The sequence below is a fragment of the Periplaneta americana genome, chromosome 11 (assembly GCF_040183065.1).
Source record: "Periplaneta americana isolate PAMFEO1 chromosome 11, P.americana_PAMFEO1_priV1, whole genome shotgun sequence".
Lineage (NCBI taxonomy): Eukaryota > Metazoa > Arthropoda > Insecta > Blattodea > Blattidae > Periplaneta > Periplaneta americana.
Window position 1 is genome coordinate 123,345,434 of NC_091127.1, and position 25,619 is coordinate 123,371,052.

General features: G+C 36.4%; 1 protein-coding gene across 1 annotated transcript in view; it reads right to left on the minus strand.

Moving 5' to 3' along the window:
- Nucleotides 1-24,063, minus strand: part of dap (dacapo) — a 55,205-nt gene extending 31,142 nt beyond the window's left edge. The window contains exon 1 of the mRNA XM_069839988.1: nucleotides 23,242-24,063. Coding sequence (XP_069696089.1) covers nucleotides 23,242-23,851 — 610 coding nt within the window. The 5' untranslated portion in view covers nucleotides 23,852-24,063. The remainder of the gene's footprint in view (nucleotides 1-23,241) is intronic.
- Between the last annotated feature and the right edge of the window lie 1,556 nt (nucleotides 24,064-25,619).

Consider the following 25,619-nt stretch of genomic DNA (forward strand, 5'->3'; position numbering starts at 1 on the left):
CCGCACCGTTAAACATTATCATGTCGTAGCTCCTACGATAAATAATAAATCAAACGCACTGTAATTGGGCGGCAAATAACGTCCCCGTGTGCTTTCTGGGAACTCCAACAAAAGAACAAGAATGACAGCCGATTATATTAAGTATTTATAGAGCCTTAGGAAGTGCATAACGTCATCAGCAGCGAATGACAAGATGCATACGATTAAATGTAGCCGGATCTGCAACATGATTGGCTGCCCAAATAAGAGCGACGGGACTTTTTATAGTAGTAGATTTTGATTAACAACGCCTTCAAGTGACGAGATTATTCAGCCTTGAAATTCAACATCAGCAAAGAATGGCAGTTACATTTTGCCTTGAGCGCCCTATCAGGTACAGGTCTCTCTTAAAGATTAAAGATAGTTTTAAAAAATCCTACAGGGCAGTGGTGTCTTACTGAAGATAGATGTAAAAGGCTCTATTCTTCTCACTTGTTGAACCAGTCCATGAGAGATGTAATAGGTATATTTTGTACAGGGTTCGCCGTAACCTACAACACGAGACCCATAATTTTACTTTCCTCCCTAGGAAGCCATGATAAGGTTTCATCGTCTCCGGCTGGGTTCGAACTCGGGAACCTATGATCTATAGGCTAGCATGATAACTGCGAGACCACCACCATGGACGATTTAAGCAAAGCCTTGGCCATGTTGATCACATGACTAATGAGTGCCGCTGTTTGTGGTGGTAAATAACTTTTTAAAACAGAACGTGAGAGGCATTCTGGGAAACTGACAAAATATTTTTCGTTGATATCCACGATGTACAATAACGATTCAATCCCACAGAAAACAAGCGTCGACCTTAATACCATCTCCCCCTTCTAATCACACACACATGCAGAAAACTTGACTTACAACTCAGAGCTAGCAAAAAAATAAATTAGGGAATCATGTCTCCTGCGCAAAAAGGCCTCCAGTTCACACCCATGCATCGAACCGGTTCTGCGTTCCCGCCCAGAAACCAAACCCGGAAATGAAGTGATCCAGCCAGTCCAACATTCTTCCGCGTTCAGAACAAATGAATGTTCAACGGCGTTTTTTAAAATTCCTGTCCAGGAATTTGAACAGTTGCAGAGTTTTCATTTGAGGAAACTTTGGAATGGCAGAATCTGAAATCATGCGTCTGTTTTCATTAAGGGCTAAAACTTTCTTGTCCTTTCCTATGTTGTCCCAAGCAATATTCAAGATATTTGTGAATTTATAGTACTGTATTACTACAATGATCCTTCACTAAGGAAAGTTTTGAGGTACAGTCGACAATCTCTTACTGAAGGAATATATAGGGTCTCAGCAGTCCCTTTGTTATATGTCGCCTACGTATGTATAAGACAAAACCACTTTGGAGCAGGTCTCCTCTTAATAATTCGGTTTCACATTATAATATTATACTCTTGCATCATTATTACGATATTTGTCATCTCACCAATATTTATAATTTAAATTTCTGACATTTCTCAAATCTTTATCATTAGGACCTGGACAAAATGGGCGAACTAGAAGAGAAATGACAACATGATGATAACGAAGATGATGATAATAAGAATAACAATAATGTCTTTTGCGTGGTACTATAGACTTCGTATTTCAGTAAAACCAGCAGAAGACACACACATGGTATGTCAGAGACGTGGAAATTAGCACACTGAACCTCCATTTAAATCAACATAGGCCTAATTAAGATACCACAATGCCAACGAACATCAGGATTTTGAAACGTGCAAGGAACTCTGAAGTATTCTCATTAAGGGACAAGATTCTTACTCGATATGTCGAAAATCTTGGACACAATAAAGTCAACTTTACCATTCCCTTCCTAAAAAAAAACCTATGCTAAGATTTTGATCGCTTTTAAAATTTAATCCCAACCAAGTTCAAATTTACGAACTTTGGTCGTAATGATCAATATTAATTAGTGCAATGCATTAATCCCAAGTGTGCATCTCGATGAAGGGGCTACCTCCTCACAATATATTACTTGTATTTCTTGCACTAATTCTGCCGGAACTTTTTTGCATTGCAAACATAATCACGAATGATTATGTAACAGACTTAAGACTAAAAACCATGTTTTTATTTAAAACGAAGATGATTAAAGATTAGCCCTCCTAATTGCTATTGGAATTAAACGACGTTCACATCCTAATCTGGGATGATCCACAATCTTCAGTAGGCCTAATTTTAAATAAAAGAAAAATATTGCTTATTTAACGACGCTAGCAACTGCCGAGGTTATATCAGCGTCGCCGGTGTGCCGGAATTTTATCCCGCAGGAGTTTTTATATACCAATAAATCTGCTGACATGAGTCTGTCGCATTTAAGCACACTTAAATGCCATCGACGTGGTCGGGATCGAACCCGCAACCTCGAGCACAGGAGACCAGAGCTATACAGACTGCGCTACCCCGGCCAACCTCAGTAATTTGTCCTTTGGGTACATATTTGATAGTTTGTTTGGCAACTTCATAGCAGTCTACTCTGTTAGTATGTTCATAATATTGATTTTTTTTTTATCCTTGTACTGGAAATATTGGCTGTGAAATAAGTTTTAAATATGACAGAGATATTGAATATAAAGTTGGTAAATTTCAAGTAATATGTGGCACCATACAGCTACATTTTAGAAATAAAATTAGGAAGGAGACTAAAATGAAATTTTATAAGGTGATGGCATTACCCACTTCTTTTATGGCAGCGAAACCTGCGTACCAACTCAAAGACAAATAAATAAAATTCAATCGGCAGAATTGAGATTCCTCAGAAGTATTAAAGGACGTAAAAGATTGGATAGAGAATAAGGAATGATCAAATAAGAGAAGAATTGAACACTGAATCAGTAGGTAATAAAATAATAGATATAGACTAAATTGAACTGAACATTTATTAAGAGTAGAAGACAATACACTTCCCGAAGTAGTCTTAAACTATTTGCCAAGTGGAAGAAGAGATCCAGGACGACCCAGGAAACGTGGAGACGATTGTGAAGCGGAACGGGCAAGTTGCCTAATCCTTCAAACGGATAAGAAGAAGAAGAAGAAGAAGAAGAAGAAGAAGAAGAAAAAGTATTGGAAATGAATTCTCTACAAGTTACGTTAATATCGCCAGCGAGATCTATTATACTAGACACACAGTTGAGCCTTCTTAGACTTCACGCCAGATGGACACACTGGAACTTCCGAGTCTTGGGGTTATTACAACTGTAGGTGGAGAAAAATTATTATCAACAGTAATCTCACTAGACGTTTTGATTTATCTAGAGAAAATCAAAACTCGAGTGGGATTTAATTGACTATTACACGATTAGAAGAAAGTATATAAAGATTAGAAGTAACGAAGTACAATAAAATATTAATTGACTTACGAAAATACAACTGTCTTCAAATGTATTATTGTACCATCTCAACATTACAAATATTACGCTAGATGCATGCTAGATGGCAATAGTGTCTTTATACAGACACTGTAATGATTACTATTCAATAAATCTTAATATTAAACAATCTCTGATACGTGACTATCCATAATATCATATAGCAGAAGTTCTTTTTATCCTCTCAGAGCAGAAGCCATAACATAACCTAACTAATATACACAAGTGTTAGAAAAGTTTTAATTAACGACGATGACATAAAAAATAAACATGAATAATTTTAAAAGGAATAATTATTGAATGTACAATTTTCAAATTTGAATGTGGTTGGTGGTTCAATTGATGTTATATTGGACGTGTGCGTAATAGAAGTGGAACTCGTTGATTTAGGCCTACATGGTATATTCAACTTATTCAGAATTTCCGAATGGTGCTCTTCATTTATTTGTAAATCGGATTTCAGAAGATGCATAGGTATGATCAGTGATTTTTATTAATTCTTGTTCTTGAATGCCAATGAGAGTCATATTTGAAACTGCTGTGCATCGACTGGAGTGGTTTGTAATTATATATATATATATATATATATATTTTTTTTTTTTTTTTGACGTCCAGACCAGCGCAGTTTCAAATGTTGGCAAACAAAGAAACAAATGCTAGGGACGGGATAAAATTAAACAAATGCTAGGGACGCGATAAAATTAAACAAATGCTAGGGACGCGATAAAATTGTGCGATAAGCAGCCATGATTGGTTGAAATACGTCCTTTCGTACCGTTTTATTGGTCAAAAGTAGTATGACGTAGTAAGAGTGTAATAGTCAACATAAATAAGAAATTTTGTTTAAGAAAAGGGCACTATCGGATTACATCTCTCATTGTAGACTAGTTGTTACGTCACTCTGCGACTTAAAACCCTCAGTAGGAGATAACATGGGAACTGTACTACTAATTCCCAAATAAAATGTTTCGTGAGTGAACACATGTCCCGGCCCGCCAGCATCCCTACTCTAGTGACGTATGATACAGTGCCGCCGCTGCACGGGTCATTCCACTCGTGTTTATCTCTCTTCCAACACTGCAAACACATCCTAACAGACTACCATCTCTCAAGCCTTGCGACGATGAAATTAACTTCACACGCTAAAAAAAATTTCTTCTATCAAAAAAATATGTTGGAAGAAGCCTCGGTTAGGAGGCTGTGATTGAGTGCAGTGTATGAGTTTGTTACTCAAGATAAATTTACAATTTCTCAAGTCACAAAAATGCTTAATATTCGTAGGTGTTTCTAATAATGTCCCAAATTTTTTATGTATAGTTACGATTATCCGCATATGAATTACACAATTTATGCAAAGAATGTAATCTCAAAATTTCAGTGAGCAAGACTAAAGTTATTACCTTTCAAGGAAAACAGCCAGTAATTTATAAAATCACAACATACAGCTAAATAAATGAACAAGTCAACAATTTTAAATACTTGGGATGTGACGTAGCCTAAGTTATGCATGTGAAGAGTCCACTGCAAAAATGATGGATGTCACTTTCTTGTCGAAAATGAACCAAAACTGTCAATGCATAGCTTAAGACATATAGAATGTACATACAGAGTTATATGGCATTAACACTGATAGTCATTGTTCAGTAATGATCGGAAACCACAGTTAAACTTTGAGCGCTAAGCATTTCAAACTTTCATTTGCTTCTCCTGCAAAATGTATTCCAAATGACATCCATCATTCTTGCAGTGGACTCTTCATATGATGAAGACCTACAAAACAAACTATATAAATTTCAACAAATGTGTGGGACCATTCAACGAACATTAAAAAGCAAACTAAGAAAGATACAAAACTTAATTCTACGAAGTGATGGCTGTTTCGGTGTGAGAATTGGGCTTTGAATAGAGATGGAAAACGAAAAATAGAAACAGCCGAAATTAAATTTTTAAAAAGAACAATCGGGTATAGGGTAAAGGGTTGGTAAATTGTGGTATGAGTAATATTGTGATAGTTATTTTTGAGAATTTATTATAATTTTACTGAGCGAGGGGAAGATCGGTTTTTTGCGTCAACGCACTAAGGAAATGTTCGTGGACAAGTTTCCGCACAAAAACGGTTCTTCTCTCGCTCAGTAAAATTGTAATAAATTCTCAAAAAGAACTATCACAAAATTACTCGTATCACAATATTACCAACCTTTACCCTACACTGAGAGCCGAGAAACGTAATGAAGCATTTAGAGAACAATTCGAAAAATAATAGAAAGGAAACAAAACTGGTACGCGCATATACAAAGAACGAATTCAAATAGAATAACACGACAAATTACACTATAGAACTTCTGGATACCGAGACGTAGGACGTCCACGTGGCAGATGACTTTATTCCAATGCGAGCCGAACGGATCTTTGAGTCCTCCATGAAGAAAAAAAAAATGGTTTATTTAACGACAACTGCAGAGATTATATCAGTGTCACCGGTGTGCCGGAATTTTGCCCCGCAGAAGTTCTTTTACATGCCAGTAAATGTACTGATGTAAGCCTGTCGCATTTAAACACACTTAAATGCCATCGACCGGGATTGAACCCGCAACCTCGGGCATAGAAGGCCAGCGCAATACCAACTACGCTACCTAGGTCGACTCCACCATGAAGTGATGATGATGTTGATTATTATTATTATTATTATTATTATTATTATTATTATTATTTTATTTATTTATTGTGGGAGAGCCATTGTTTAATGTAATACTTGTTGCAAGTGGCGGAGGGTGACAGTGTTAAGAGACGAAGACAATTATGACGTAAGCTTAATGATATCCAAACAGTAGACTACATACCATTCTCACTGTCAGCTGACAAGATGATGTCCTCGTTTGTTGTTATTAAGCTATTTGATAGCGACACTTGGAAAATCAATAAACAATAATTCTATAAATAAACAAAATATTGCATGAGTTTACTACTTATTGCTACTGGGAATAAACTGCCAGTTGCAGTGCACACAACGGTTGAGGCGGTGCTTTGTTGTTGCCTCATAATTTAAGACTGGGAGCCATCTGCGTAGTTCAGTCGGCGTAGGCCTGCGCTCAGGCGTGGGTTCGATTCCCGCTTGGGCTGTTTACCTGGTTAGGCTTTTTCCGAGGTTTTCTCCAAATGTAAGGCGAATTCCAGGTAATCTATGACCTCATCTCACCAAATACCATCTCGTATCACAAATCTCATCAATGCGAAAGAACCTAGTAGTTGATACATCGTTAAATAACCAAATAAAAAAAAATGTAAGACTGCACATTAAGATGAAAACTGACGTCACGGGAATTCATTGAATGTCGGTTCTAAGAATATAAGAAAATGCTAAATTGTAACATCCCACAGTAGAAAGAGTTGTAATGCTGCATGGAAACCACAGCTGAAAATCCAAAATCCTTCCTAATCCTCATTCCATACAAGAAGATTCCGCATGTAAATAATCGCGCTTGTCCGAAACCCATTCTACTGGCTGCAAGACAAGAGCCTCTTTATGTCTTTATGACGTCTAGAACCTGCCAACAAGAAGTTAATCCAACGAACTCTTAAAATCATCATAGCTATGCATTAATATATCTATATATAGAAACATAGGTCCGTTGAATTTCATACAGAATATTTACATAACTTCCTTCAGTTAAAGACAATATCATGCTGTAAATGTGTTGCAATCCAACGTCTGAAAGACAATTCTTATGGTAAAGGATAATCGGGTAGCAACTGACAATTGCTGCAGAAATATATAGGCCTATCAGCATCAAAATTCTCTGCCACTTTTAAATTTAAGAAATTAGTGTAAAAGGTTAGATTACATTTTCTTTAAATTATTCAAAATATACAAATGTGTAATAAATACACTGTTAGAAATCTTCTTTCTAAAATGAGGCAATAAATGTGACTATGTCAGATTAATAACATCAAAGAAATGAAAATTTATGGCCCTTAACAATTTGTTTATCTCTGATTGAGGTTCTGGCTGATATGTATATCTATTATCAGGCAGTACATCTCACTTGACGATATGTCAGAGGAAGAACAATTGTTTGTATGCACCTAAAGTCTTATTAGTGGAATATGTAGCTAATCGGTGATGTATGCATTGGAGGGGGAAAGGAATTGGCCACCCTACCCCATTACCTCCTAGCCTAGTTGCCTCATGAGTGATGCCTTATTGGTGTTATTTATGAGGTTCCAACCTGTTTTCGGACAGTTGACAAAACAACAACAATTTGTTACACCACATCATACAAGATGTCTTTTTTTATGGGTGATAAAATCGGCCACAGGTTTCTGACCTAATAAAGCAAGAACTACCATTAACATAGCCCTATGTAGGTCTACATTTTTTATTCTTTATATTGTTTCACCTGTCGCTTTATCGATTTAGTGGATGATAGAATCTCTTGCCCGACACTACAATCTTTCACACTGAGGTCCTCTCTGACCATGTGGTCAGTACGATGAAAGTCCACCGCGGGACATACTACAAATACAAATACTCATAAAAAAATCTCCGTCCATACCGAGAATCGAACCACTAACTGCTTCATTGGGAAGCACATGCGCTATCCACAAAACCACTGCGGAGGACATACATGAATTAAAAAATTAAAATCCACTTTTAATTGTAGACGACCTAACTGAATTCATAACAGCTCTACAGAAATACTACGCAGCGAGCATCTAAACAACAGCTCTTTTTAATTTCAAAGCCGTGGCGTGTGTACAAGGTGTTTAATTACGTATGTGTGAAAACTGTATTAGCATTGTAGTGTCAAGTTATGAGTCATTGTTTGCTTATCGATGCTGAGTAGTAGGAGAAGCAACGCCATTACAATTCAGAATACAAAATCCTATGTCACATTCTACAAATTGCTTCAAGAGGTTAAAAAAAGAGTAACGGCGTCACAATGGCTTACTGAACTTCGAAACTAAAAACACGTTACACCAAGTCTGTATGGGGGGAGAAAAACTTACACGTCAGACTAATCGCGTAGTATTCTATAGCACAGTCTTACCTTTCTCCGATAGCTTCTCACGTAGGAGATCGAGTTTGATCCTCGACAAGTTGTGAGAATTTTGTGTAAACGAAGTAAATGTTTATTGGTTGGTTTTTGAAACTCCCAGATGTCCATAGGGAGGGAAAAAATCCTCCCACAGAAGGTCGGCACAGCCATAGATCCAGTTTTGTGGCTTTACAACGCGTAAGGGGCGAGGACGGTATTTTTTGGTGAAAAATGAATTTTCAATTTTTTTTAAATACCCTGTGATATGTGTGGAATGCATTGCATAACATTTTGTGGGTATTTGTGCCCTTATCGGATGTTGAGACGCCATTTTTAAACTTCCTGCGCTATGGATTTTTAAATCACCCCTTTTATTGTTGTTTCCGGTAACTTCATTTCTTTGCTACACTGCCAGACAAAAATGGATATAATTTCTGAACTATTACAGATACAATCATGAAATTTAGAACAAACATTCTCTAGACTATTAGGAAACTGTTCTCTGTAACAGAATTTTGTTAATTGATTTCATTTTAAAAATATGTCTGTCTGTTTGCAAAAAAAGGAAATCAAAAAGTGTTATTAAATTTTAATTGTTTATTTTACAAATGTAGGGACTAATATCAAAATTCTGTTACAGACAGTTTGGAGAGCATGCTTTTGCAAGTACATTGCAAAACACTGTTTCAATCTATCTTTACAAATGGCTCAGATATATCGGTTCTAGTAAAATCCTGCATTGGGTACATTTTTTTTTAAATCTGGGCCCCCAAATATTTTTTTTTTCAAATATTTATATTTGGTTGAGGTGCTACAGCCATGAGCTCTCCACATACAAGAAATTAATATTTTATACGTAGGAAAAAAAGTTCAAAAAAATATATAGTCCTTTCCCCTTAGAGAACTCTGGCCAGGGAAAAATTACCGGTCAGCTGCTCAGTTCCTTTCCTAGCGCTCCATCGTCTCGTGTGACAGGAAAATCTTCAGTCGGACTAATTGGGGGGGGGGGCAAAAAACACTGAAAAGTGGGACGCAATAGCACTTCAGTGGGACCAGCGTGTAAATAGCCCAAGAATACCACTTCTGATCCGAGGTGAATATATCTAGGCGAATTACTACTCCAGATGACAGAATGATAGGCAATAATGACTAATAAATTAATTTAAACATGAATGAGAATCTTATTCAGACATTCATTTACATAGCATACAATATCAAAGACTGGTTATACTTCATTTTGGAGAACAATATAAAAAGAATTTTATGTACTAAATCACCCTCCATCTAAAAACTATCCTATCCACTACAGATGAACAAAACTAACTGCCGCTCTCGGTCGCTGTGTTCATTGCACGTGTCTTTCGAGTCTCGTCTCGTTAACTCTCGTGCGCTTCGAGTCTCGTTCATCATTCTCGAAATGGCATTTGGTTGGCGCGGAAGAATGACATACGTCATTGAAATAAATAACATTAGAGATGTTTAATTGAAACAAAAAAGACAAAACAAAACAGTAGTCTATCATATTTATCAAAATGTTCTGGTTCTATTATCAGATATTACCTATGGTTATATAAATAGAAGAAAAAAAATTCTCAAATAAATTTTCATTTCTAAGAAACATAAAACATAATGTTAAATAAAGCGTTAATATATTTTTTACTTGAAATTGTACACGATCTCAAACATGCGAAACAAAATTCTAGCCTTTTAATAAGGACCTAGTAATTAAATAAAAATTGGGGAACGGATTATTATACACTGAAAGGTAGAGACGATTGTTTAAAATAGGTTACTTGATTGTTTATACATACTGTATATAACAGTTGCCAAAACAGATAAAATTTCAATCTGGTATAAACAACTGTGACGATTTAAGGTTCGAGAGTTGATCACTCCCGAAGTCTCGATGTCTTGAACATTTGCTTAAGCAGTCAATGATGTGGGCAATACTGTCGTGCGGGTTCTCGGCTTTTGCGGGCGCTTAGTCTTGCTTTCTCGATCGTTGTTCAACTCTACTATCCACCCTACATATTAACCCATTTCTGACGGTCAAACAAAACGTCCTAACAACACAGAACAATTTTATTATTACATTCGGATGTGGGTTCTTTTGCCTCTTGAGTTAATTACTTGGTTGAGCTTTTCCCGAGATTTTCCCAACGCTAAGGCGAATATCAGGTAATTTATGGCGAATCCTCGGCCTCATTTCACCAAATACCTTCGATATCACCAATTTCATCGAAGCTAAATAATCTACCAATTTAAATAACGTCGTTAAATAACTATATATATATATATATATTGACAACATGTCCTTAGGCGAAACTAAAACAGCAATCTTAACTTTAGACAGCGCCAAAACTGCTCTTAAGTACTGTGTAAATCAGAACACCCAAATGTAAAATTAATAATCAGATTATATAATTTTCTGCTTAAGGTACTGTATAAATTGTTACAGAATCTAAGAAATTGGGGTTATCTTAGGCTCTGTTACGTCAGCATTATAGCAGAAGCAACTCTTATCTATGCAACGCCAATAAAAGAATCTTTTGTGACGAAACTGTGTGTACTGCATGTAAATAGTGTACGCGCGCTGCAATTAACTGCCTGGTGTCTTCTTCACTAAACTCCTTATTCTATGTTATACTCTTCTACAATGTTATTTACAACATAGAATTCGTAACCTATTACACTTGAGCTAAAGTCTCGTCTTTTAACTATCAAGTAAAATTATCTACAGTACTTGTTTCAGAACTAAACACGATGTTCACGGAAAAAAAGAAGGAGAAAACCTAGAGGTTGTAGATATTTAAGAATAAAGACTGCTACAGCCATCTCGCGACAACTTCCAGAAGCTCCGAGCAGAAAATGCTGCTACAGACACTTTCAGTACTAATGTAGGACTGCAAGGTATGTATATTTTACTTTATGGACCTCACAATAGAATAAGTAGGACTGCAAAATGCAAAAAAGAGAGAGAGAGAGAGAGAGAGAGAGGTGACTTAGATCCCACCAATGCACCGAAGAATTATGAAAATTAAAAAAATAAATAATTTTATTTTGTACTCTAATCTTTAGACCTCCTGCGACTCAGTGAAAAATGTAATCAGAGATCTAGTTTTTTTTTATTGCTTATAGTAGAGACAACTTTTGTACACCCTTACGTTTTGAATTTCGGAATTTTTTTTTCGATACGCCCTACTATACTGTACAGTCCCTTAAATTTACTGTTATATTCAGACGCAAAATACTTATTTTCTTATTACACGAGCTTACAGGAAATACTTTAATGTTACAACAGAATCGGGTCGATCTTTACTACATTTACAGTTTTACTGTATCTTTAAAACAGGTTGGTATTTACATCAGACGACCATCGAGTGTCACTTGGATGTATTATATTTTTCTAAATTGATAAATACTGTAAGGCAATTTAGCGTCGTTAAATAACCAAGTATAAAAAAAAGCTCTGAAACATATTCCTTTTCATATATTTATACAGAATAACATGTTTTAATTATCCCCGATAACGAGAAAGTGTTTCTTTACTTTGTGTTTGTGTCTTGTATTCGTCAATCCGTCTTCTAGGTCACGTACCAAAGTAATTTTGTTAGTACTCTAACTTCATGTTTGTTTGTTACCACGAAAATATATATGTACAAGAATTGTCATAAGCCCGCATATATTATATGTACGTACACAGTACGTTCTTCGTGAAAAATATTGTTTATCTACATCTAATCCTTCAAACTTTTACAATAGAGATGCTAGCTAAATTTTCTTCAATCGGGTAGCAGTGGGATTTGATCCAGAAAGATCCTGCAATTTTTGTAATAGATGAAAGGTTGTAAGGCAGGCATATTTTCCATCTATCCCTGTCAATCTCTATCCAACATTACTCCAATGAAATCATATCATGCTGTACTCCCTGAACAACCTTTCAAGTAAAAAGAAAATAAACACTAAAAAAAAAGACGACGATGCATTGAGTGGACACAACAAACATTTGATGCCAAGAGTGACCTTGAGAGTGCGTAGTGTGAAATCAGCCTCAGCTTCGATAAAACTTGTTTACGTAATATGGATCTACCACGGAGAAAGAAAACGGTTATGGGAAGCGTTTGAAAACTAGCAGCTGTGATACGAGAGTGGTGAGTCAAGATAACAGGGGACCGTTGCTTTGGGAGGGTAACAGATCAAAGGGGAGGGATAAAGTATCTTCAAAGCAAAGAGGGGGAAACATGGGGAAGCCTTCCCAATTTGAAATTTCGACTCAACGTTGCCAACCGTACCATCAGTAAAAACATTATGGTATAGAATTCACTTAGTGTTAAAATATAGAATAAGCTAATAAAAAAAAAAACTTGTAGCAAACGTGCTGGAGAAATTCTATTAATTACTTTTTACAACATCTCGTTTTTTACATCATTATCTTTATGGACGTAATTGATATGCATTTTCAAGCTCTATACACTAAATTCTGAAAGCAAATTACTCCGGAAAGAAAGTTTCAACACTACTAGAATATGAAATCTGGGTTTATCACTGACATATAGGCCTATATTTTATTTATTTAGCTCGTTCCTTACAAACTCGTTGACTGCAAGTTACAGTAAGTATAGAAAATTGTTAGCTAGGCCAAAATTGATTATTCTTCCATCATGAATACTCCAAAGTATATTTTCAGAAAACACACAAAAATTATACCCATAGATGAATTAGACTTCGATCCTTTTCAGGTATTTGTCCGTTGTAAATGTGATATGAAGGGTTCAGAATCATAGTGGGCCAAGCGTCATTTACTAAAACCGTAGAAAACAAGGATTAAAATGACGTTACTACCATAATTCAATGGAAACATATTATAGCAAGTAATATAAAATATACATATTAAAACTAAATGATATGTCAATCTTCATTAAACTATGGCATTCACTTAACTTTAACCCTTGCTTTCTCAGTTTTTAATAAATGGCACTTAGCCCACTATGGCTCTGAACCCTTCATATGTTGTACTGTCTTAGCCGGACAGCAGACTCACGTTAATCTTACTTCAAAAGAGTCCCAGTGTCTCAGTCTCCACACGCCAGAGTACAGTATAAGAGGCTGTAACTATCCAAATAATAGCTACTATGTTTTACTAGAAGATCCAGCAAATTTGTTGAAAACAAAGATAATGTGCAGCATGTTTGCTTATCAATCTACCATTTCTTAATAATATACAATCATTCCAGCATCAGTGGAGAATGTAGAACGTAACACTTCTGCATTATATCACTCTCGGAACATTAACACTTTGAAATTTCGAAGTCAAAATGAGTCCCATTACCCACGGCAATCAACCGAAATCAGAAATGTTAACGATTACCTGTACGAGATGATTATGATGATAATAATAATAATTTATTTATTTATATTTAATGTGCTGTACAACAGCCAGTGGCCAATTACAGTTCAGCACAAATATAACAAAAACATAATACAAAAATAATTATTACACATAAATACAATTACAATTAATTACAATAATGACGATAAATGGATAACTAAGAATACTATGAGACAATGATAATTGAGTATAATGCCTAAAAGAATACATAAATGAAAAATCGTTGCCAAGAGCAAACTAAGTCTATACATTGAAGGGATCGAATTCGCAGCCATGCATGTTGGCATTTTTAATGCATCTGGAGACTGGTGAAAGAAATTTCGAATTTCTAATACAGAAAAGTTTGTGGGCTCTCATATCTTTTGTTGGAATAAGTAAGGTAATATTGTTTAAGAAAGAGTCACAGGATATATCACCTTTGAGGACTTTACAAAAGAACAGATAATCTAGCTCATGGCGTCTAGCATATAGATTTTGACAATTAAAATATTCACATTTTCTCTCATAACTATACCCGGAATTAATGGGCAGAAATCTGAATGAACATAAGGATATAAATTGACTTTGTATATTTTCTAATTTAGCCGAGTCCGTAGTTGTAATGGAGTTCCAAACTACAGATGCATATTGAAATCTCGATCGCACCAATGTATAGTAAAGTATTAAAAGAGAATCGGGCGTGGAAAAAGAATAAGTTATTGACCGTATTATTCCTAGCATTCTGATTGCGTGATTGTAAATGTAATCAACGTGACTATGAAAATACAATTTACTGTCAAAGAATATTCCCAAATCTTTTACGCAATCCGTTCTGTTAATTAGAACATTATTTAGATAATAATTAAATTTCAGTGAAGAAGTTTTTCTAGAAAAGGTTATTACATTAGTTTTGGATACGTTAATTTTCATACCGTTGTCTTCCGACCATTCAGCGACTTAATAATAATAATAATAATAATAATAATAATAATAATAATAATAATAATTTGCCATACTACTTAAATATAACAAAATCCGCGAAAGGAATGTGAAATACTTCCCGACAAAATTGTTTTGTGCATTGGCAACACTGACTTCAACCATATGCACCAGATTGGTCTGCTACTGTACGCTAATCGATTCACCGGCTTCATCGTGTGGGGGAGACATGAACCAAGCCACGCCACCACACATCTCTGGGCAGGGGTTGATGCGCCACGAACAGACTGCCTGCTTTGGGGGTGGATGGGTGGGGGAGATGTAAGGTTTCCCAAGGGTCTACTGATCATTTAAATTCAAGTCTAGGGCCAGCCGTTATAAATTATTTCGTGGGAACCACTACCTGACAACCGTGTTGTAATCTCCCTACATCCATCCCCCTTACTAGACATTTAAAACGCCAACTGAAGATTTAAATGTTACAATGCACGCGACATTAAAATGAAGTGGTACAAAATCTGCTATTTCATTTATATGGAGTTATTCTCTTCGATTTTCTGATGTTCTATGGATTTATGTTTTTATACAACACTTTGTTTTTGTGGAATTCCACGCGGTGCTTTCTGTCAGGATGACGTCCGTCCTTTACCTAAGACAACTTGAGGCAAGACATGACGAGGAATAAACATCTATACGCAAGTATTATAAATTAAATTAAATTATGTTTTATTTAACGACGCTCGCAACTGCCGGGTTATATCGCCGGTATGCCGGAATTTTGTCTCGCAGGAGTTCTTTTACATGTCAGTAAATCTACTGACATGAGTCTGTCGCCGCAAGTGTTTTCTCTTAAAGTATACACAACTTTTATTTTTCATTAGCCGTACCCGTGCGCTCCGCTGCACTTGTTAGAAATAAATATAAAGTAATTACATAATTAAAATAGGACATCTGGTCCAGGGAACATTCGTGTTTGATAGAAGGATAAATCGTTTAATATGTCACTTAATTTAAATTGTATTTAAATAATTAAAATGCTATCATTTTGGTCCAAAGACCACTCATTTAGTGCAATGATAGTTCATTTAACATATTTCTTAATTGTTATTACATGCAAATAATTAAAATATGGTAATTTGGTTCAGAGAACATCCGTTTTTGGTGCAATTTGGTTCCATCAAAATTTTGCTTGGAATGAAACGTATCGGAAATCAATTTTAAAGAAACTTTTATTATGCAACATTTTTCACAAAAATCTATAATAAGGGAGATATTTCGGTTTATTTAATTCAAGCACCCTTATAACCTCCCTTTTAAATAAAGTATTTTGAATGCCATACAGCCTAAAATCTAAGTTACAACGAACTTAATTTATATTTCAATTTTTATATAAATCGGTGAAAAGGTAACAAACATCCGGACAGACAGACAGAAATACAAACAAAAATGTCAAAAAAGCGATTTTCGGTTTCAGGATGGCTAATTATACATGTTAACACCAATAATTTTGGAAAATCGAAAATTACCAGAAAATGTTTGGCTACATATTTATTATTAGTATAGACAAAACATTACGAATCATGTCTGATCATGAATGGTGAAAAAAATTTGGGTTACAGAACTTCTTCAAAGACGATGCCGGCAACAGTGCACTGTTCTCAATCAGGAAAATGTACAGAAAACTGCTTATCGCCTGAAAGATTTTGTCACATCATATTAATCAAACTTCTACATGTAGAAAATTCATTAAGTGTTAGAGGACAGAATTATAGGTAATAATGAACCCTAGATATTATCTTCCACTCCTTTAAGCCTACTTAATTTCTGAGGAACTTCACATAGAAGTGTACAAAACAGATAGTCCTACACTCGAAAAAGAAAATAATCTGTCCAATTCTGAAGGGGAATTATAGTCAGTTTAGTGGTAATTTGACAAGCAGGTGCAAAAAATTATTCTGCTAAGGTTTGCAGCTATAGCACTCTCTTTTTGAGTTCTGTTGAAATATCGAATTTACGTTGTGCAGTAGTAGCAACCTACATGCATATAGAAACTTGTCGCGTAGTGATATAGCGAAATTATATTCCTCCTAAAGTATTCCTGTCTCCTCAATGTTTCTCGGGTCTGCACCCCTGTGTTTCAGTTATTAGTTATGACACACTAGTAATACAGAGCGATCCAAAAGTAGCGCACATTAAAATTATAGTGTCTATATTGAGTAGTGCAGTTGGAAAGTGCTATCGGCTACCGCTAGACAGCATTATGAGTATTAACAGCAACAAACCTAGACGTCATTGTGATGTGTATGTATACACTGACTCTTGCAGTAGTCCTTTGTTTATTGCTCGGCAAAAATGTCGTTTTCCCAAGAGCAACGAGTTTTCATTGTTGAACATTATTTTTTCAGTCGTTCTTATGCACGTGTTGTAGACGAATTTCGTAGGAATTATCGGGATGTGACAGTGCCTAACAATTCGACCATAACGAGATTGTTGGTTCCAGCAGGATGTCACACATCTAATGAAACCATGCAGTTTTTTTGCGCGAGTTTTTTTGGTACCATTTCTCAAGGATTATGGCCCCCACGTTCCCCCGATTTGACGTCCCCAGATTCCTTCCTGTGGGGCTAACTTAAAGGAAGAGTATACAAAAACAGGCCGCACACTCTGGAGGAACTAAAACGGAACATAACGGAGATTAACAACATCAGTGTACGCGTGTTCAAAAAAGTGGCCGCAAACATGATAAAAAGAGTTCGTACATGCATTACTGAACGGGGCTGCCATTTTCAACGTATGTTGTGAAAAATGATGTAACTCATCTGAAAACTGATGTAAATAAACGTATTAAATTAATCTTTACTGCATATGGTTAGTTTGCAAGTGCGTATTTTGATTTAAAAAAATGTGTTCCATGCATTTTTATACTCCAACAACGGAAAACTACGTTTACTGACATTTGCCGTTTCTAATGATCAGGTTTATTGAGGAAGAAATAGTTTCTTTTGCAGCAGTGACTTAACGAAAAAATTGTAATCATCGTAATATATTTACAAAAATTTCTAATGTAATATTGATGTGAACATAGGTGGCAGAACATTTTCACTGCATAAACATTCTTCAGTACCAAGACAGCAAAATTCCGTTAAGAAAATTCAGAATAACTTCTTTACATACCGCAACAGTCTGTATATAGGCAATCTGATATGCCTATAATTTATTGTTTGTGGTTACACATTTCTTACCCATATCTGAATGTGTAATTTTAGTGTTTGTTTACACATTGCTACATATTTAGACTTCGATTACCATCCTAGTGGAATGGAACACATAACTTGAAATTTATGGGATATAAGCTACAACGTAGTTTCTTAAAAGTATTGATAATTTACTTCATTTTCAACAAACTATGTTGAGAGAAAACTGCGATGTTGATAAATATGTAAGGAAGCCATTAAAATTCCGAGGAAAACCATTACAGTTTTTTACGTCAATGTTTTATAATCTAAGAAATACAAGACAAAAAGAGTAGAGATAAAATACATTGTACTATAAAAAAACAAGGGGAGGTCTGGTTCTGGCTACTATGAATAACGGAAACATACAGGCCTACATCCCCTTCCTGGGAATTATCGCAAAAGCCCAGTTGTGTTCAGAGCGTTTGTTTACACTAAGTTCATCGATGACAGTGTGAGTGGGATTGTATCATGAGATGTGTCCTATCGTTTATAGTAAATAAAGCTACGTATTTATAGCAAACGGTAGGCAAGCTGTTGATGTAACATCTAAACGGAGATGATCACATTACTGGACTATTCGGAGCATTTTCATTTCATAGAATTTTGTTTACGATACGGAATATTTCACTGAATGGAAAATTATATATAGAGGCAAGAATAATATGACATAATTCCGCAATGAATTGACCGATTATCATTAAACAAGGTCTAGATATATTATCACATAATAAATCCAAAATTAAAAGTAAATGGATATAGTAATGCGTTTACAAAGTTAACAAAACGGATCCGACACTGTGGTGCATCTAACGGCTCCGTCAACATCCAGGCACGTCATACCACCGTTTATTTTACTTTGGCCCTCCACGTCCAAATTCACCGGCTGTAGTGCCTCACTGGTCTCTAAGGAAAACAAGACTCAGACCATAATATGACAATATATTGTTATCCTTATGTACAGTGTAGCTTAGCTCGGACCAATTTCCAAGGCACCAAATACTAGCTGCAGGATATAAACTTGCAGCACAGATACAAAATTCACGTACAGGTGTATTGAAGAAGCAGAGGTAATTCTAAAATCGAAGTAATTTTTGCCAAGAAATGAAACTGTCCTTCTAAAAGAACGGTAGGCTAATCTGGGTCAATGGAATGTCTCTGGTTGTTTCAAATACCACGAACGTCGTTTGACAGAGGACCCCTGCGTTACGTTTCTCCCTGACAAAATACATTTGATTTTCTTTCCCCGTTTCCAATCCCTTAAAATGCCTCCAAATCTTTCTAGAATACCAGGAGCCTGGTGAATTAAATTCAGCTCTGAGATATATGCATCTGTAACATGGAATTAACTGAGTTATCCTTATAAAAATGACACGCGAGACCCACAATTTATTAAGAGGAATTTTCATATCGCTCTTACAGTCTTACTCTTAGACCACCAGGGACCTATTACATAAAAGATAGTAACAAGTGACATTTTACCAATATGGATGGCAAATGACAAGTCTTAGTAATTTTTGTTGAATGACAAAATTTTACTAATCTGTCATGACTACCATTTTTACAAATTAAAGGCAGCCATATCGACAAGTTCTGTTTTCAAATAGGCCTATTGCGAAAAGAAAGTAGTGTTATAATACTAAAATTACTTTTAAATATTAGGCCTATTCAATTTTGCATTAATTTAATTACGAAAGAAAAAAGACAATCGTAGTCTATGACACAAAATATTCAACATTTAGGCCTGTGTTTCATTGTTGTAAAAATAGAGCGAAATTATTTTCACATCATGATTCTTGAAAAAATAAGAGAAGAAATTAATATACTATTTGAACAGTTTTCTTCCAATTTGACAAAGAAAGTAAAATCAAATAAATGGGATGAACTCCATACATATGCTCAATCAATTGGTCTGGTGTCAGCAAGACACAATTTGGTCGAACTTCAGGAAGAGAGCTATGCTATGTATTTACACATTATCTTCCAAATGAATAGTATTCATTTGTTATTTATTATTTAAAAATACAGCGTTTGATTACTGTTAAAATAGCTTTCTCTTGGTTATAGGCAAAATAGTGTGTTGCTGAATGTAAATAAGACTCTGCAGTAGCAAGAAATATCTCAAATTTAATTCTTGACAAGCGAAATCTTTCTTTAAACTGGAACTCTTGAAAATCACTCTTAAATGTTCTCCTCCGCCTACATATGAATGCTTCTTCACTGTCACTACTTGAAGATGGTCATGTTACATTAAAAATTCTACACTTTTAAAAACGTTTACCAAGCACAAAGAATTGGTAGAAAACGTGCTCTCGATTTTACCTATTTTACAAATGATAAATTTATATGCAACAATTCGTTGGTAAAAGAAATGAAAATGTTAGTAATTACTAGTGCTTGTCACATGTCATGCCAAATTTACCAATATAGGCTAGACATGTTTTTTTTTAATTATTTACTAATTTATCGCTAGTAAAATAGAAATTTTAGCTTTATGCAACAGGTCCCAGAGCGTAAAATCGAAGTTTGCTCAGCAGAGTCCTCTACACCTGAATTTAGGAGAGTTTGAGATATTAATCTGTAACATAATATATTTTCAAGTGTCACGAATCTTTAGTCGGATAAACAATAGATCACAAAGACGATGGTATTGAAAATGTACTCGTACTTTTACGATATATGAAAGTATAAAATATTTACTAATTAATTATATAAAACATAAATAACTTACAATTTACGTAAGGTCCACAAAACGTTTAGGCCTACACTTTATACTCAAATATATTACTATGGAATACTGCGAGTGGAAAGAATAGAGCATTACCAGTTTTTTCTCAAGTCAAAAATCGCACTGCGGGTTCCAGGAAGACTATACATGATTTGTTGTTTACAAAATGTAGAAGACATATTCTCGAAATAACCTCGTTTGTCTACCATACAATGAATACATAAATAAATCAATCAATATCATCGACAATCATTCACTGAAAGAAATTATCGGGCAAAAGTCATGTCTGGGATCACTCTTGTGAGGATCATGAACCAACATAGGTGACTCCAGAGTTTAATGATATGTTTTCTTGGTCCTTGAAAGATAACCAATTTTCCTAGTAGTCTCGCCTATGGAGACAGATATGGGACTTCGAGCATTGCTTTGGCTATGCAGAGTGAAAACACATGCATGAACATCGACAAGGAATGAGATTCTCTGGTCCTATATTCATCAATATTCATCATGGCGCGAGGCCGTCTCTTGTGAAAAACGCAATAACACAGAAGATTTCAAGTAGGAGAGTGAAGTATACGCTTCCCTGTCGGGAATCGACCCAGGTACGTTGGATTAGCAGCTAATTTGTAAAAATATTGAATAAAGATGGTGTGTTCAGACATGATCAAATTACAAAATGGAAATATTTGCACTCAAAAAGGAAACGTGAAACATGCATTCGTAAGAATGTATTTCTCATAGTGTTTTTTCAGAACAGTACTTATTTAGTACAAGGGACATACCCTATATTTGAACAAAATGTTTACGGAAGGCATTCAGCAGATTTTGTTACAATATGGTCCCCCCCCCCCAACTTTTAAAAATTAAGTGAGGAAGTCTGTAGAAACAGTTCTATTAAAAATACACATTATAAAATACGAATATTTCCATGCTCATTTACTAAAGGAACGAACTCTTGTAAAATTAACTAGAATCCTATTTTATTGTTTCATATTGTAAGCTAGCTGAAATGTGATAAGAAAGAATCGATATTAGATTCCCTTAATTTTGGCGTTTGATTATACATTGCAGTCTAACAAGATCATACAACAAAAAACAAAACAAAAAAAAAGCCGCCCTACATATAGGTTCGAATAGATCGACCTACTAATAAATTCATAAAGAATAATCATTAAAACCAATTGTGTCACAATTTGAAAGGAAAAAGAAAACATTAAGATAAATGATACGAAAACATAGGAAATCATTTACAATAAAAGTTTGTTGGGTACAAATGATTACTAATTTATAGCTAAGGATGATTTTAACACATGAGATCCTATGACATCAATCGTTGCATCAATAATAGGCTAACATGTTGGAGGTTATGTAATGCAGAAAAACAGAACTTTTATCTCCCAAGTCTTAAAAGAATATATACCTTCAGCCTATCACATAACAAACGTAATCAGCGACTGACTTTCATGACATGTTCTTAGTTCTTGAGTGTAACAACATTATAGAGACAGATATGAAACTTCGAACATAGCTTCGACTATGCCAAGAGTGAAAACACATGCATGACTATCAAGAAAACCAGCATGACTCATATTTCCAAGAAATGCTGTTGGAATTACCTCAGTATACTCTGTTCAAATGAAAGGAGTATTCTTATGTTTATTTTGTTTACTACAATCCATTTTACAAACTCTTATTCACCCTTCGTTTCGTGTGACCTATAAATCAACATTTTCCTTTAGGGAAAAAGAACAAGCGAAGTTGAGATTTATCTTTTGTTTCCATCACAACCGTACCTAACACTTCACTTCGCCCTACGAATAGAAAACGTTGGGAGTTGAGTTTTCGTTATGTTTCTACCATTATGTGCTACTTCTAGGGGAAAAAAGTAAACGACCGAAGTACGCCTTTTCGTTTTTATGTCGGCGTAATAACGTATAACTTGACTTAAAGGAGAGGGATGGCAGCTTGCAGTAAGACTTCTCGTTTTATAATTCTACAAAAACCGCGTCTTATTGGAGAAGCATGATGAAATACGTTCTTTGGTTTCTCTGTTTCTATAATTACATATATATATATATATATATATATATATATATATATATAAAACTACTGAACTCTTTTTGTCTGCTATAGTAGTAAATGGTGTACGTTGTATACGAGGAAGGAAAAATCTGCGCAGTAATGAAGACTGCAAGCGAACACTTAATCTCATGTCAGTTTATTGCCTAAGTATACTATACAGTATGAATTAGAAATTTGGAAAGTTGCGCGAAATTTCATACCGATAAAAACACTAGCGAAAAAATAAAAAGTAGCGGTTTGTCACCATGCGTGGAAAACACTGCCACCTGTCAGTCGAAGTTAGGATCGTATCTACAGAATGTGTTGTGGTTTTCTGGAATCTAAATGTGGAGTTTTAACAGCTATGGTTCATTTCTCCCCACCTCTACATACTAAACCAATTGCTTAAATTCAAATACAGAAATCGACAATTAGAATTATGACAAAATGCGTTTGAAATAATTACCTGCAACGCTGGGCTGCTTGGTGTTGTTTGCTGTCGTCGTCGTTGTTGTTGATGTTGTCACCGTCGTGGCGGAGGCCTCTTGCGTTGGGGCAGAGTCCACCACCTCGTGCGCGGTAGTAGCTGGTGTAGGGGCGTCATCGACTGCAAACCTACTTAGGTACTGCATATGCCTCAGAGCATAAGGCTCGGGTATCTTTTCTTGGGGCGTCACCTTCTCCCACACATATCTTCCAGTTCCGGGTCCACTTTTTCTAGGGCACCCCCTTACGAAATCGAAACCCCAACGATCGGCGTCGCGAGCCTCTTGTGCTGCCAGCTCGCGCTCCACAAATCGGCGAGAATCTTCGTGATCTACAGGTCCGAACAGATCTCGTCTGACACGGGCTATTGCAGCACCGTCGGGGGCGTTAAGCCGTCCAAATGAAGCAGCGACCGCTGTCGGGGCTTGACCACCGGCCTCAGGGCAGGCGAGACCGCCACTCCCACCAGCTAGCATCCTCCTCATCTCGGACATGACGACTGGTTTGAATACACGAGCACTCATAGTTCGAAAAAGAAAAATATAAGTGTTATTCGCACCTTTCCCAAACACACTCGCACACAAACACATGCAAAGCACACGACGTTGCCTTGGAAACGATTTGGGTCTTCGTCCTTCACTTATTTTCCCTTCTCAATATGTCGACGTCATCGCACGCTTTCCAGCTTCACAACTTTTTAAATGTCTTTCGTGGCGTTTCCTCCTCGCACGCTACTTCTAACCATCTCCTCCAAAAGCCGTCTACGAACTGTGCCGACTCGTAGCGTCACTGCAGCCTGAACAAGGATCTCTTCCCCTCTCCCCGCCCGTCTCAATCACTACCAACGGGGAGGGAGGAGGGGTACTCACTCGCGTGGAGAAAGCGAGAAACAAAACTGCTGGACAAAACGGGCCCTGTTTAAATCGACCAATAGCAAGACTGAGCCACACGTGACTAATGACGTCACAAGAAGTATGTCGCGCGGCGAGGGGACCCAAAAGACGCGCTGCTTTCAAATGGCTATTACATTACTTGGCATTAACGTCTTCTTTGATTGGCGATTGGAAATTATATCACCACTGTGTGATTAGCGACGGAATAAAGGCGTTACCGTTGTCCAGTATAAGTTATTTCCTTAAGTTCACTTAGCTTGAAAGGATTTTACTAACTTATCTTGTTACATAAATCAGTATTTTAACTCACTATTGCTTTCTGTCGGGAATGAAGGATTTTATGTGGGTTGCTGAATCTCTCTCCGGTGCAAATACGTTGTTGCCACTCCTATTCATTCCAATTGGGTTCATAAGATAATCAAATCGCGACCAGAGGGAAATAATTTTGACAACATTATCGCGCACTATCAGGATGAAGGATCCATCCACAGTTGTTGCTCAGGCGACGATGCGTTCGCCTGCTGGTGCGCTGCTGCGCTTGGACGTGCATTCAATTCTCGCCTGGGCTTGTTATCTGAATTTTTTCCGATGTTTTCCCCAACTGTAAGGCGAATGCCAGGCATTCACACGGCGAATCCTCGGCCTCATCTCGCCAAATATTATCCTAAAGACGCTAAATTGTCTAGCAGTTTTTTTCATTCAGATTTTTAACGACGCTGTATGAATTACTACGTTATTTAAGGTCGATGGAATTATTGGTGATAGTGAGACGATATTTGGCAAGATGAGGCCGAGGGTTTTCCCAGGGATTAGCAGACATCCGCCTTACACTTGCGAGAAATCTCGGAAAAAAAACCCAACAAGGGAATCAGCACAAGAGGAAGCCTAGCCGTCCACTGGCACCGTGAACGGCCGAATATTTGTTAGGCCGTATACGGCCGAATGCCGGACAACCGACAGAAGAGCCGATCGATCGTCCACTGGAGCCGACACTTCGGCCGTTAATTATCAGTTGTATGTCCTCGTGCTACATGCTTATGCTTATACTTAATACATACACACCTACATACATACATACATACCTACGCACGTACGTACGTACGTACGTACATACATACATACATACATACATACATACATACATACATACATACATACATACATACATACATACATACATACATACATACAGCCACCAGCGTGGCTCAGTCGGTTAAGGCGTTTGCCTGCCGGTCTGAAGTTGCGCTCGAGCGAGGGTTCGATCCTCGCTTGGGCTGATTACCTGGTTGGGCTTTTTCCGAGGTTTCCCCCAACCATAAGTTGAATGCCAGGTAATCTATGGCGAATCCTCGGCTTATCTCACCAAATATCATCTCGCTATCACCAATCTCATCGACGCTAAATAACCTCGTAGTTGATACAGCGTCGTTAAATAACCAACTAAAAAAGTACATACATATATACA